The 16,768-nt window shown below is 34.5% G+C and overlaps 1 protein-coding gene across 1 annotated transcript in view; it reads left to right on the top strand.

Annotated features, from left to right (window-relative positions):
• LOC126967864 (uncharacterized) overlaps positions 1-16,768 on the top strand; it is a 132,440-nt gene that overhangs the window by 88,021 nt on the left and 27,651 nt on the right. Inside the window, exons 2-5 of the mRNA XM_050812550.1 lie at positions 2,115-2,265; positions 12,406-12,622; positions 14,136-14,254; positions 15,605-15,748. Of these exons, the coding sequence (XP_050668507.1) occupies positions 2,116-2,265; positions 12,406-12,622; positions 14,136-14,254; positions 15,605-15,748 (630 nt within the window). The 5' untranslated portion in view covers position 2,115. The remainder of the gene's footprint in view (positions 1-2,114; positions 2,266-12,405; positions 12,623-14,135; positions 14,255-15,604; positions 15,749-16,768) is intronic.

The following is a 16,768-nucleotide window of genomic DNA, read 5'->3' on the forward strand; positions in this document are numbered from 1 at the left end:
ACAATGGCTTCGACAATTAATTATTAAATAACGAATACGGCTTTACGGGCTAGAACCCTTTTTCTATCCTAATAATGTACGTGGAATTGGAGTGCCGCTCAAGATTATTAAAAAACGCTAAAATTCTGAGCGGCACTACAACTCCGCTCGCACCTTGAGACAAAAGATGTCAAGTCTCATTTGATACCTGGAACATCAAGATGGAACCATTTTGACGAGATTCAAGAAATTTTACCACACAGCCTCCCAAGTTTGACGCTTTTTCCCAAGTTTCCCAAGAAGACAAATAAATATATAATAATATTTGTTTATAGCTACTCGCTAGTCTTGCTAAAAGTCAGAAGTAGCTTGACTGATCAGAATATTTCTTTTATTATTTTGTTTGCCTCAATAACAAGGTTTATTGCTGATAAAATACACGTGAATTTCATTCAACATTTCTTATAAGAAGCAGAACTAATGTAACGACATTGCAAAATAGTAAAAATAAACCTCAAAGCTGAAGCTCTCAAGGAAATTAAAGTTTATTTTAAAAGAAGCTACAAATTTCCTTCGTGTAAACTATATTACAGCAGCATATTTATCGTCGATCAAAGCGTCGTGAAGTTTATTGAATAATAGTTTAGCAGCCGCCGCAAAATATTGCATTAAATTCAATATAAGGTTCTACCTTCAATAAATTCACTAAGCAATCGTTTTTATTAAAAGGCATAAAATGCATTTATTTTCTCAAAATTGATTCCTTTACAATTCTTTTTGATAGTCATATCTAATGTACTAGATACTACTACCACTTTGGAAACAAATGGCGCTCTGAGAGAGAAGAAGCGGCGCAAGAAACCCTTCCAGCATTCTTTTTTTGCGCTCTTTTTAATAAACTATACAATATTGTACTGTCATTGCTATTGCTATAAAATAATCGTAATCTAGTCCCAGGCTGTCCGATCACTTAGATATTCAGTTGTGGAGTAGTAGGATTTACGACAGAGCCTTGTTTTAATAAAACATTTCAATTTATTTATAGATAATGCCTGAACAGTGGCTGGGAATTTATTATAAAAGTGAATACATTTACCCTTAAAGCTATTCTGTATCTTATGAAGCCCACTAGAGTTAGTTACAAGCAATCCCTTATTTCTAGTGTGATAATAATGAAAATCACCATTAAGAGCAAAAAGGTGACGATTTTTTTGTGTTTGACGTGACTTGCGTCGACACACACTGGCTCCTTTTCATGTTCAAGTTATGTCAGTTGGTGCTGGGGCTGCTGCTTCCATTCCCGAAGACGTCGCAAATATGTCTGTCTCAGTCAGTCTTACATCTTTGTGCCCTATGGTGTCAAAACAATTGGCCCATGGGTCCTAGATGCGCGGAGAATGTACAATGTACCATCTACGCGCCTGTATGATGAAGCATGTAAATATAGTTATTAGCATTGTTTTGTTTGAATAAATAATATGAATGTTGTTATTATAACGAATATCAAAATACCCGCCAAAACAAATGAATATTTTTGTGAAAGAATCATTTTTTCAAAGATTTTCTCAATAATTACTATAACTATTAACATCGGTATTTGTTGGCTTTCAGGATGGTCTCCCTCAAATATTTTCCACATTGAGCGGTCCCTCACTGTTTTCGACCTAGCCTGTCCTAATTCCTTTATATCGTCCTCACACGTCGAATACGACGTGATCAGCCTTTTTTATGTGATAAAATAGAAGGAGAAATAGCATATAATATGTATAAAAAGAATCCTTATGTTTCTTGTAATACAGAGTCACAAATTAAAATAAAATAAAATCTCTAAAAATAAATTAAGTGTTATTTATTTCACTTCGGCCTCTAGCATAATGTATAAACACCGCAATCTCTCGTTAGTTAAGCGTAACCGCACCTCCTTCCCGCTTCCCCAGAATCAATAAAAACATAATTTGCAAATATATACAATATTCAATGTATTTAGTTCTTGTAGTTAAAGATAGATTGCGTGTTCAAATGAACAGTTTCATTTAGAGTCAGTTAGCAATATCCTTAACTAGTAATTAGAAATATTAGAATTTTATTTCTTACAAGATTATCGGTATTTCTGACATAAAATATTTTGTCCTCAGAATGCGGTTAATGGTAGCCAGTCTACTGTGTCTACTCCCACTGACGTTTGGCGAATGGCTTTGTCCAGAGCTCAGTGCTCGGCCTTCAGCTGAATGCTCCTGCGATCTGCCTCACACCCTGCGCTGTGCTGGAGATCATACAGCTCTTCAGGTATGTCATTTTAATAATACATTTAATCATCAATATACGATTATGTCTGTCTCTATTTCAATAAAAATTATAAACAGATTGGCCACAATCCACTTCACACTACGCTATGACAATATAATAGAAAATAAAACGTCAAACAAAGAACCGAAACATTAATATTTATAATAATTGAAAACATCTAATAAGCTACGGCAATGATTGTCACTAAATGTAACTTTTTTTTTAATGAAAATATGGGACGAGACGAGCAGGTTGTTCAGCTGATGGTAATTGATACGCCATGCCCATTACAATGCAGTGCCACACAGGATTCTTGAAATACCCAAAAATTCTGAGCGGCACTACAGTTGTTCTCGTCACCTTGAGACATAAGATATTAAGTCTCATTTGCCCAGTAATTTCACTAGCTATGGCGCCCTTCCGACCGAAACACTTGTTTACATATTACTGTTTCACGGCAGCATAGGTGCCATTGTGGTACTCATAATGTAGCCTGCATCCTGTGCAAAGGAGCCTCCCACTGGTAAACTGGCTAACTCATTGTTAGCTACACTGGCGTAGCGATAATGTAGCCGAACTGGCCAGCCCTTCTGGAGTAGCAGCATATAGACACTTATACGAATTTGAAGGTAGGGCAAGAAACATTTGAATAAGTTTCTTAGCCATTTCTTTAGCCTTTTCACACGATTATCAAGGCTTCTTCAAAGCAGTAATGTGCACAGTGCAAGCACTGTTTCACTTTGAAAGGCGCCGTAGTTAGTGAAATTACCGGACCAATGAATATTATCTTGTCTCAAAGTGACGAACGCAATTGCGATGTCGCTCAGAATTGATGATTTTATAAGGTTCTTAAGCGAAACTGTATCACAATACAAGTATTATTACAGTAGCTTAACTCAGCGGTCTCCTTGAAATTTATACGTACGTCTGGGCGGAAAGCTAGGGTTGGTACAAACAAAAATATTGACGAGGCGGAATGCACGGCGCAGCTTATTAAACCAGCTAGCAGTCTTGGCCACAGAGTTATTTTAAACAATTTGTTATCCTTTTAAAATTTACAAGAGCGACATCTGAAGTCAATTTCCTAAAATGGAAATATTGGAGTTGAGCAGGTTATCAACTGTAATATACACCTGTAGATGAAGCCACAACCTGATAGTTGAACAAAGCGTACAAGATTTTATGACGATACGTCACTCGAACGGTTAGCTCAGTTGGTAAGGGGAGCACGGAACGCCAGAGTTATTAAGAGTACTTTTAGTTATACTTGAAAGTCTCGATGGCGTACCGCGTGCCACTCATTCGTTTTGTCTCGCCAAAATTGCTTAGAGGCCTTGTAAATAGTGTGTATGTGCGCGACTACCTCTCAACCTAACGCTGCGTGCTCTAGGATGAAGTTTAAGTACTGTTCTATTACTATATTGCAAATGCATTATCCTGGGCACAATATAATCACTTACCGTCAGTTGACTTTCTTGCTAGTCTTGTCAGATTTCCTTCTTGCCAGACTCGCATCGTCCCGTATTAAACTGTCAGTTCATGAGGGATCCAACGACAACAAAATTTCAGAACTTTCAATTCTTCGTGTAATATTTTCTAAATTTGGCTTATATCAATCCCCATCAGTCCTGGAATTGTCTCATATATCAATCCGCGGGATTTTTTTAATTAGCCGCTTAACAGTATCCACATTATTTTCATTGATGGCAGTTTAAGGCCGCTCTTCACGAAATTCGTCATGTAAAGAAACCCGACCTCTCTCAAATTCAGCAAAAGATCGCCTCACGGTGCTCAAGCAAGGTGCTTCTCTCCCAAATACATTTTGAAGACGATTGGCACAGTCTTGCGAAGAGAGTTAAAATCATAAAAAATCATCGCTCTAAAATCTTTTCGCCTTAATTCAATTTTCGTTGCATACGCAGAACTTTGATGTGTGATAAAAATTAATTGACAAATGATTTCCCGCCAATTGTATTTTTTTTATTTCTAAGAAGGTTGCAACGTTTCAAAAAATATAACATTCGAAATTCAAATAGTTCCGATTAGCTAGAAGTGCAAAACTTGTAGTGTGCCCCATGTATAAGTAAGAAAAATAAATAGAGTGTGTGCTTAAGACCGCGCGGCAGAAGTAAAACTTCATTGGCAATCGCAACATTGTAATAAATAATTTGTTTATTTTAATATAAATGTCTATGTATACTTGACAAAATAATAAAATTAGAAACTGTAATACCATTTTTTTTTAAAAAGAACAACCTTAGCGCTTGCTCGTTCTTCTCTAAGAAAATCTGCATTCCGAACGAGCTGTAACGAAATAAAATATTTTTGATTTGATATGATATGATTTGATTTGACAGTCTCGCTTAATAAACGTGTCAATCATAAAATTAATATAGAGAAAGTCATTGTAATAAACAACACCTCCATCAAAGTTCAGTGTCTTGTGATACACAACTGAGTTCACACGATTATTACTTTTCCCTTCATAAATGATATCTCGTACCCATCAAGCCTGTTTACGTACGTCAGGCTAAATAGAAATGAAGCCATGGTAAATGTTTCAGAGCTGTTGAACTTTTTACGCAGCATAATTAATAATAATAAGATTAAAATATATAAAAAGAAAAGAAAAAGAGCTAAGCCCGTTTGTATTTAGCTAAGCTTAAACAAATATCATGAAGTAGATTCAGCATACAACAAATCTAAATACCACAGTGTCTGAAGACAAAGGTTTTCAACCAGTGTGTACGGAGACGTGGTCGCTAACTATGGGCCTGTTAAGAAAGCTCAGAAGGCAATGGAGAGGGCTTTGCTCGGAGTTTCCTTGCGAGATCGAGTCAGAAAAGAGGAGAGAAACTGAAGTGGCAAAGGGCACCCCACCATCTAGATGGGGAAAAAAGTACATTGGTAATCAACGAAGAGCACCAGGGGCATTAAAGTTTTGCCGATGACCTGGTAAGCCTTTCGCCATCAAGCATTGACTACTACACGAAAACTCTCGCGTTTTGCACTTCCTTACATAATATGGCTTCCAAACCTCGGCAACAGGGTCGTCTGTGAATCTTTTTGGACTGTTTGTAGATCTTCGTCTATGACTGTTTGCTATGTTAATCTCACGCTGTTGGTCATGTGATCTTTTGGCCAATTTAGATATATTTTTATCATTATGTCAAAACAAAAGCCTTAATTGTTATTATTACTCAAATCCACCCACAAGAAATAGCATGCTATTTCACAGCGCGGGAATACAAATTCTAGCAATGTCATAAAATGTATTTCATAAAAGTCTGCCTTACAACAGTAAGTACCTTATAACAGACAACAGTCTGTTAAGGTTTAGCTTCCACGAGTTAAGGCTTATTTGTTTTGAAGGCCGTTACCTTAATATTTGATAAAGTAACCCTACTCGATCCGACTGCTGCTTTCAGCGTAGCTTAATTGTGTATCTTCTAACTCATTAACCATGGGGAGTGATTCAGTGAATAGTTTGATCTGATACCTGCCACCAAACGCCACCACCATACCACATGCCACAAACTAAGTTCATAATTAATATCACCATTTGGAAATTGTGTTTTTATAAATAAAATCCTTTTATTGCAGGCACACGTTAGATCCATATCATAGACAGTACTAAAAACATTAAATATAAAATGTTAAATATGGGTTAAAAGTCTTATATTACTTAAATAATAATAATGTAATATTTTTAGGTACCGTTCAAGTGGATGGCGATTCAATTTAGTGTAATTTTCTTCAACTTTGACCACCTACTCTTCGCCTGGGCATCAGCCCAGGATGGGGCATTATCCATCAGGATAAAAATTATAAATCAAATTCATGTCGTATTGTGCTGTTAAACAGAAATGTTTTGGTCTTAGAATTAGTGTTAGTATTTTGAGGTTTTGGTCAACAACATGAGCTTGTCAATTTTTTTCTTTTAGAACACAGTAAAGTCCACAATAAAGTTCTATTTTTAAATGCAATTGTAATCATGTTTTGATCCGATTGATAGTTTTGATTATCTCTTTTATCCAAAAATCCAAAACTTATATATTTTTATTTTTAAACTTGACCCTCGGGACTAGCTAGTGGTTGACCTCTTTATTATTCAGAATTATTGAGCATTTTTTTTGCCACAGACAGTGATTAGCTTAGTGGTAATAACAATTGTCAATGTGATACTATATTTTTTTTATGCTGCACTCCTAAATGGTCATAAGACAATAAGTTAAAGGCGCGCATAACGACCACACGACAGGCCCTTATACGACTTTATGTGAGACAAGGTGTGCGTAGTAGAGTAACTTTTTATGCGTCCGGCCCAAATAAGTTTAACAGGGAGCTCTTTATAAGACTTCGTTGTCAGTTTATTGCAAAGCTTGACTTCAATAAAATTAAAAGCTTACAGCTTAACATATTAATGAGGCTCGTCGTACCTCTAAAAGATTTTTTTTTGTGCTTAAATGTTGTCAATATTTATGTAGATTTTTTTCAAATATGTGTAGGTTGATTGTATAGCGATATGAAGTCCAGTGAAGAAATTTGAATATAATTTACAAGATATTTAATCCCTGTAAAATTGTCATAGTACTATTTTATGATGATTTACTATTTGAATACCATTTTAAATTAAATTTCAGGTAAATATCTTCCACCTGAGGGGAGAACATAGCTCTGACTTATAGTGTATCTATTTTTGTTTTTGTTTTCTTCGCGGTTGTTATCTGAAACCGTTTCTTTGTTTAAAATAATTTGTTGTATTTGATTATTGACTTATATATATATATACATGTTCGAATTTGAATTAAAATTTAAAAGTCAATTGTCGAAAGTTACACTTATGTGTAATGGACACGATATAAATAAATCATACTCGTATATATAATATTTTGGAACAATTAGACAAGATATTATGACATTAAATTAAGCAGCTAATCTAATCAACAACTCTTATACTATAATAACAATAGAAGAGAAACAAACAAACATTGCCATTGGCCATTACTGACCGCAAACATTCTTCTATTTTTTCTTCATATGACAGCAAAGAGAATGGATTATGGATAAATCGAAATCGCCATCCTTTCAATATTATATTGTATAAATAAGGACCGACTATGTATGGAAGTTGGCTCAGGGAATATTGGTACTTTTATGTAACGGGTAGCAATTTGTTCAATGTTTCTTATATTAGTCGTAATACGTACAACTGATTAATACACAAATATTATAATTATAATATTGAAGGCATGTGACGTGATTCTGACGTCCTATTTTTAACAAAGATTAGTTTATTTTAAAATAGTATGGTAGTCACAGCTGGTTTAAGACTTCCACCCGCTCCCAAAGTCTTTATCTGAATGGAAACAGCTTTTTATTAGTTAGTAAAATAATGGAAAATTATATTAATTCAAGAGAGGTAAACGGGTAAGAGGATCAGGTGATGGAAAGTGGTCATGAGAAGCGTTGGGGCACTAATGGGCAGTATGCTGACCATCAGGTTAACTTCTTTCTCATCTCGTAATTATTTCTCTAAAACATGTTTCTGTAGAGTCGTTTTGTTAATGGTCAACATAGTTTCTATAAGTTGTGGATGATAAACGAAATTTTCGTGGAAAATGTCAGGTGAGGTCATGTTTTGTATTCTGTGCTGTTAAATAATGGCTTCCATACAACTATTACTTCTATGGAAAAGGAGAACAAAAGAGTGTAACTGATGTAAAGTGATCACCGCCACAGACATTCTCTTGCCACACCAGAGGAATTGAAGAAGCGTTGCTGGCCCTTAAGAAAGGTGTTCACCGTACAAGGGGAATCTCATTCCACAGCTTGGTTGTACGTGAAAGAAAACCCCTTAAAAACCGCACTGTGAAGAAACGCCACACCTCCAGATGGTGGGGATAATAATGTAATTTGTGGAATGTCAAACAACACTTTGGGACATTTCCCGTGATACTTTTAAGGTAATTTAAGTTTTCTCAGTAAGTGAGTTGTTAATTCTTATGAGCAATAAAGATTCTTAAACCATAATAAATGAGTCAGTTTCTGTCCATTTGTCACATAAATTTGCGAGAATATTTAGTATAAATAGTATCGATTTGATTGAGAACAAAAACATCATCAGTTCAGTATTTAGCCGATTGAAGCCTATTCAAGTAATTATAAGTAATACTGTCTGACAGCTGAATAAGGTATTGAAAATAAATTCTGTTGTAGCATACTTCGGATAGAAACGGACAAATTTCAGATCCAATAAATTGAATGATTGAAACGAAATTTGTTTGACAAATTAATGCGTTACGTTTCGTTCGTAATTTGTTTCGAGCTTTCAGTTTGTGTACAGAGTTTGAAAAATATTGCTTCTATTTAGGGTATCATCTTAACACGCTGATTTAATGTTTTTTGATGTTTTAACATCAAAGAAAACGCGCGCGGAAAAAATGTTCATAAGAAATTCGTTATTTAAAAATGATTAAGATATTTGAACGTTTTTTGATTTTATTTGCAGTATCTATCAAAGAAAATATCACTACTTAATTTCTTCCTTGGTCATGTGTTTGTTTGTCCGTAATAAATCGGTTTATTGGTTAGTTTCACGAGACCCTTTTCCTCGAAAAGACTTAGAGATATCAAGTTGAGATTAATACTTCAAATACTTACGATTGTAGTCCTTTGAAGCGGAAAAATACATGCATCATTTAGTAGCTTCACCCACAAGTTAAGCTGTGATTTTTGATAAATGTTAAGCATTAGTAGATAAACTGTGAATTGTGTGTCTTCTACCGCATTTATCACGGGGAGTGTTCCGAAGAGCTATTTCACCTGATTCCTGCCGACGAATTCCTCCTTCGCACGACACGCCATAAGTTAGGATATCATCCCACCATCTGGATGTGTGGCGGTCCTCCACAGTGCGATTTTCAAGGAGCTTTCTTCCACGTACTATAAAGCTGCGGAATGAGCTACCTTGTGCTGTGTTTCCGGGACGATATGACATGGGTACCTTCAAAAACAGCGCGTACACTTTCCTTAAAGGCTGGACACGCTCCTGTGATTCCTCTGGTGTTGCAAGACAATGTGGGCGGTGGTGATCACTTATCGCCGGGTGACCTATATGCTCGTTTGTCCTCCTTTTCCATAAAAAAAAAAGAAAAAAGTGTTCCATACTTACTCAAGAATACTTCGCACAAAAGAGCACTAAAGAATTTTAATAACTTCGATATTGGCAAATAGAGAGTTTTATTGGATGAAGAAACGCTTTATTAATTCTACTGATCTCTTTTTGTTTACATTATAAGTGTGTTCGAGTGTCAACAAAATGCATTTTTAACGCCTACAATATATTCATAGCAAAAGAGCCACCACGCATTATCTTTGCTTAATAGACTTAGAACCTGTAGCATATTATGCAGTTAAGGAAAATAGACAAATTAGACAGTTAGCTGACATAGATATGGTGCGACTAGTTTACTTATATTTTCATAGTATTATGTCCTATGATTGTTATGAGGCAGTTTAATAGCATTTTTGTGCTGCAGAAGAGTGCTATTCACTAGCTGGCTACACCTAGATATTGCTTTAATTATGGCGATAAACTTTTTGAATTTGGTTGACATATTTATATAAATACTAGCTGACCCAGCAAACCTTGTATTGCCATAAAAAGTAATTAAAAATGACACATCAATCAACTGATTCTCAGACAAACCATGATTGTATTTGATTGCTATCTTGCAACTCTATTGTGTATCTATGGATGGAATAGAATAATATTAAAATGGCGATACAAAAATAAGTGTTGATCGTAGACGGGCTAAAATTTTAAGTTGTATGTATTTTTAATGCTGAATCATAATAAAATAAACATAAAAAAATTTGTCAAAAAAAAAAATATTTAGGGGTGTGTCACCCTTATTTAGGGGTATGAAAATATATATAATAATAGATGTTGGCCAATTCTCAGACCTGCCCGATATGCACACAAAATTTCATACAAATCTGTTAAGCCGTTCCGGAGGAGTTCGGTAACAAACACTAGAATTTTATATATTAGATGTATTGCATTGTTATATATAAAGAAAACTAATACATTACCTATTAGATCTGTTAATGTGAAATAAATTTCGGCTTACACTAGCGTTAATTTGAAAACGGGCTGGTTGAATTTGATAAGAGTATTAAATTGTGAACGTTTGATATATTTAGTGCAAAATTTTGTATTAGATAGTAATAAATAACAGTGTTGAAGTTAATATGTATTGCTTTATTAATGTGTTAATTTCTATTTTGGAAAACTATAATAGTTTAGTTAGTTGAAAGTTGAATATGTAAACAATAGCTTTTATTTTTTTATATATAGTCGAGTTTTAAGTAGGATTTTAAGACATAATATGAAAATTAAGACATAATATGAAGATTCTAATAACTACTAGATACTACTACCACTTCGGAAACAAATGGCGCTCTGGAAAGAAGAAGCGGCGCAAGAAACTCTCCAAACATTCTTTTGTTGCACTCTTTTCAATAAAAATATACAATATTTTCTATCGCTTTAAAATAATCACAATCTAGTCCCAGGCTGTCCGATCATTTAGATATTCAGCAGTGGAGTAATAGGAATTACGAAAGAGCCATTTTTTTTATAAAACATTTAAATTTATTTATAGATAATGCCTGAACAGTGGCTGGGACTTTATTATAGAAGTGTATACATTTACTCTTAAAGCTTAGGCCATCTTGAATTCCAAAAATGATCCCACAATCGTTCTCTGCACCCTCGAGAACCTCGGACACGATATCCATATTGCTGAAATCATAATTTTGTGCGGCGACCATCTTGTTTTCAAAAATGATCACAAAATCGTTCTCTGCACCCTCGAGAACCTCGGATACGATACCCATATTGTTGTTATCATAATTTTGTGCGGCGGCCATCTTGGATTTCAAAATTGATCACAAAATCGTTCTCTGCACCCTCGAGAACCTCGGATACGATACCCATATTGCTGAAATCATAATTTTGTGCGGCGGCCATCTTGGATTTCAAAAATGATCCCAGAATCGTCCTCTGCACCTTCGAGAACCTCGGATACGATACCCATAATTTTGCGCGGCGGCCATCCTTGATTTCAAAAATGATCCCAAAATCGTTCTCTGCACCCTCGAGAACCTCGGACACGATATCCATTTTACTGAAATCATAATTTTGTGCGGCGGCCATCTTTAATTTCAAAAATGATCACAGAATCGTTCTCTGCACCCTCGAGAACTTCGGATACGATACCCATATTGTTGTTATCATAATTTTGCGCGGCGGCCATCTTGGATTTAAAAAATGATCCCAAAATCGTTCTCTGCACCCTCGAGAACCTCGGACACGATATCCATATTGATGAAATCATAATTTTATCTAACTTCCCTAAAGTACATATATACAAAAATCCCGCGTGGCATAATATTCAAAATAATATTACTTAAATGTTATTTTAGTACTTTACCTATATATTTCAACAAATACGCTGTCGCATCATCATTATTTTTTTACTATGATTCCCGCTTTATACTTGTTTGCTAAAATCTTACGTAATGTGAGCCCGAGAGACACGAACACAGTACCTTCCTTGACAGTGGTCACGGGCGTACTGCTGGCTTGAGCGAGCATGCAACCAAGGCGTCGCGTTTGGTTTATTACGAAAAAAATTAATATAAAATAATTCACAAAGCGTATTGATAAATCCCACGATGAAAACTTATAAATACTAATAAACTATCGAAAAAAATAAGTTTTGTGTTTATAGCTATCATAGTTTTATGATAATATAAACAATTCAAATTAAAAAGTTTTTCGTAATCGTATTTTCGAAACAGCGATAATTTAGATAAAGAAATGAAGATAAACATGTCAAAAAATTGGAACCCTAGTATTTGTAGAAGTATTTTAAGTAGATTTTTAAAAATATTACTTTTTAGGACTATAGCGCCTTAATGTAGTGTAAATTCCGCTAATATTTGTCTTCAATCAACTCGACACGTTGCGCCTCTACACGAGGTGTCCTCAGGAGATGTTGACTTGCCAAATCTTTTCTGCAAAATAAGGAGTAACTCAATAAATTTTCTAAATATAGTTTTTGTCCACAGATAATCGGAAGACATCTCCGCGAGCAAAAGATTAGGAATAAGAACTCGGCTGTGTCTCTCTTGGACTGTGCTCTGCGGGGAGTGACTTCCTTGCCAGCTGCTTCCATCGCTGAGCTGTCAGGCGTGGGACTTCATGGACTGGTCATATCGTCGGGAGACATAAAACGAGTGCAGCAAGGTGCTTTCATTAGTATCGCTGACACGCTTCTAGCTTTGGGTAAGTTTTTTATGGGAAATGTACTTAAAAAGAAAACAGAATAGATTGAAGGATAACCTTCTTGATAATCCTTTGCCAGATATGCGATAGGCTTTGTACTTAAATCAATAAAAAAAATATCTTAACTTATGTAATGTAAAGGTACTGGTTAATCAAAGGCTTCTTCTGGTTTCATAGAATCGCGCAATTTTTTACTTTCACGTATTATCTATGTTTTTTTTTCATTCAAATTTATGTATTATTAAAATCTTCGGCATTAATAAGAAAATATAAATATTATTTAATTTGTTTTTCGTTTGCATTTGTGTGTTTCTCAATAACTTGCGCGACATTTTTTTATAATGAAAATAAGAGACGAGACGAGCAGGACGTTCAGCTGAGGGTAATTGATACGCCCTGCCCATTACAATGCAGTGCCGATCAGGAATCTGGCGTTCGTCACCTTGAGTCATAAGATGTTTTTTTTTCACTATTACTAGCTACGGCGTCCTTCACACCGAAACACAGTAATGCTTACATTACTTCTTCACGGCAGTTAGCTGAAGTGTGAAACGCTATAAAAATATACGAATAAAAAAGCGCAACAAATAAATTTTATTACTATATTTATACGTTGATAAAACGAGTTTCCAATTAAAAATACGTTTAATGATTTAATTTTTACCAAAACTATGGACGATGCGGGACTCGAACCCGCGCCTCTCGGTTTCCATCCGAGTGCTTTTACCAACTGAACCAACGGTCCGAACGACCCATCTTGGTATGTTCAGTCAACTCTCAGGTTGTGGCTCCATCTACAGGATCTATAAATAACTAGTAATAACCTCACCTTATTGTGTATTCGTAGGGTGTTCATCACTTCTCGCTACGAAAAAAAAACCATAAAAATATGACTTTTTCGTCTATTTGCACATGATATGATGTCTATTTTAGCTTTCTTCATAGCATGATGTCGTATGGCATTATACTATGGGGTAGTGCAGCGGACGTAAATAATATCTTCATACTTCAAAAAAGAGCTGTACGTGCCATATACCAAATGAGCCCACGAGAATCTCTAAGGGAAAAATTCAAACAAATTCATATTATGACCATGTACGGCCAATATATTTATAGCAATCTCCTGCACGTACATAAACATTATAATTTATATATTAAAATAAGCGACAACCATAATTTAAACACTACAAATAACTACAAGCTTATAGGCTATGTAAAATAAACAATTTTTTTGCATGCACTGGTATTAATTTTACAATAATTACCAAAAAGTGTATTATTAAGTGTGTAATTAGCATATATTTGAAATATACTTTTATGACGAACAATCTGTTGATTTTATGTAACTAAAATAGTTTTGACTTTGACTTTGATATTAAAATACTGGGATTTTTGTCCTATTTTTAAGAACTTTTTATTTTTATCCTAATTTATAGACTAACACCTTTGCTTTAGTAGATAGTAAATAGCAATAGGTGTTAGTAATGATTTTATAAGATAATAAACTATTCAGGGTTATCAAATAACCAGCTGCCCACTGTGCCGTCGGAATCCCTCATGAACTTACCGAATCTGGACAGATTGGATCTATCTAACAACAAAATACATACATTGGATGCGAACGCTTTTAAGGTAAGCATAGTTTTGTAATCATAAATTCGATAAAACATGGAGGTTCTCAAACCGACAATGACAAAATATTTTATTATTTTAATTTATTGTTTTGAGTAGTCCTAGTAAGGCAATTAATATTGAACAATAATGTGTACACATAAATTATTACATATTTTAACGCGACAAAGTGCCAATGAAATCAAAGAAAGTCAGAAATATGTTTATTTACCATAGGCAGTTACCAATAACAATTCATATTGCAACAACACTCGGTTAACGTCATGCACCTACATCAGTTCGCATAGGGGCTTTGACATGGAGAGAAGAACTGATAGGAAACTCGCAGCTCATCTTTTAAATCACAGCTTAGCCTTCTTAATATAATATAATTTAAGATGACCTGCGCAGAACCAGACAAGAACCATGTATCATTATCCTCTAAATAATCTTCTATACTATACTAAGCCTTCTTTGTCAAAGAAACTTTAATATATTTGTTGTTATAATCACAGATATATCTGTGATTGATAAGAACACTTTAAATTATGTTGATATAGAATCGTTTGTGTATCTTGTCGCCACACATGAAAATTTTTCGATATAAATATTCCGGAGGCTTTTCTTGGTTTTCAATAGTTCCACTTCAACTAATAAAGAAGTTAAAAACTCTACATTACCTGAGAACTTCAAAGATTTAATTTCTAAATGCATCCTTAATTCATGGATTTCAACATTCAAGAAATGATATTTTTGTTGTATGAGACAAGGGTAGCGGGCAAAAAGCTTATTTTTTATTTACTTATTGAACAAAATTATCTTAATATATACAATAATAAAGACTCGCAAACCTCTAAGGTTTATATGCGAGCGGTAAGTTCGCATTAGAATAATTATTTTCATAAGACTTAAGGCTTAATAACAAAAAGTGGTAATATTAAGACATACTTCATAGGAATTCCTGGTTATTAGCTTCTATATAGTATTTTTTAACTTTACTTTCTAGATATGAATCTATAAGATCATTAGGTCGTGTATTTAATATCCTAGGTAATAACATAGTTACAGGTTCTTTTACCATATACATTGTTATATTTAGGTAGACAAGACTTATTAAGGTAGGTACTTAGGTGATGGGAAGTGGTAAAGCCACCGCAATGGACATCTGCAACACAAAAGGTCAAGAAATGCATTACAGGCCCTTAATTTTATACTTCTACCAAACATAATTCATTTTTAAATCTGTGCTAAAGCGACAGAATTATGAGGTGAGGTAAAGATTACGACAAAAGTATTTTAAATATCTAATTGAAAACTAGCTCCTATATACTATATAATATACAAGCTTTAATACTTAATTGCAATTTACAGGGCATCCGAAACATCACGTATTTAGACTTTAGTGACAATCAACTGACAGTTATATCACCCGAAGCTTTGAAGCCCCTGGTAAAGCTCGCTGTCTTGAGGTTACGAGGAAACCTTCTCAAAGTATCTGCCCTTCCATCCTTAAAGGTGAGTCTATTGATATTTTAAAACTTTTACATTTATGTGCATTACATATTTTATTGAAATTCTTATAAAAACATCACTATCGATCCAAAGAGCCCAATGGTTAGTGAGTTAGCTAGAGGTCCTGCGTTCGAATCCCGGTAGGTGTATAAATTTATATGATTAATATGGATGTTTGTTTCCGAGTCATGGATGTTTATAGATGTATTTATGTATGTTTAAGGAGGAACATCGTATTAAATGTTATGTCGTTTTCTTGCAAACCATAGCAAAGGCTAGTTTGGGGCAAGATAATTTGTGTAAAATTGTTCGCTCAGGATTCTGGAAAAACACAAAAATTCTTAGAGGCAGTACAACTGCGCTCGTTACCTCGAGACAACGATGTTAAGTCTCATTTGCCCAGTAATTTCGCTAGCTACGACGCGCTTCAGACCGATAATAATGCTTACATATTACTGCCTTACGGCAGGAAAGACCGTCATTTTGGTACCTATAATATAGCCAGCGTCCTATGCAACGGAGCCTCCCACCTTTGTCATGTAGTCTTAAGCATACAGCGTTATCATTTTTATGAAGTGTAAACTTAGCAGAATTGAGCACTTTTCTTGGGATAGATAATATAAAATGTTAAACTAGCGTTAGGACACGTGACCTTATTGAAAATTCGTAAGACATTCGTCGAAATTATGGATGAAAGTTGATTTTTCAGAGAGATCAACTTTTGTAAACTAATTGAAATAGTTCTGAAGTGTTAAATTTTCTTATGTAATATAAATTGTCATTTTTGTGTACGATAGTACAATAAATGGATATTGTATTTAACCACATAAATGCTAGTACTTTATATACTGACAAATAAAGCAATTCGTGCGAAATTATTCCCTTAACATTTCAAAATATACAAAAATGCACAACGTAAGTAAGTAATGTTCAAGTTTTCACTTCTACCGGCACTACCGGAGTGCACCCGTATATTTTTTTTCGTTTAAAAAGTATAATTGGGTTTGTTTAATAATTCCATAA

The sequence above is a fragment of the Leptidea sinapis genome, chromosome 14 (genome assembly GCF_905404315.1).
Source record: "Leptidea sinapis chromosome 14, ilLepSina1.1, whole genome shotgun sequence".
NCBI classification, from domain to species: domain Eukaryota; kingdom Metazoa; phylum Arthropoda; class Insecta; order Lepidoptera; family Pieridae; genus Leptidea; species Leptidea sinapis.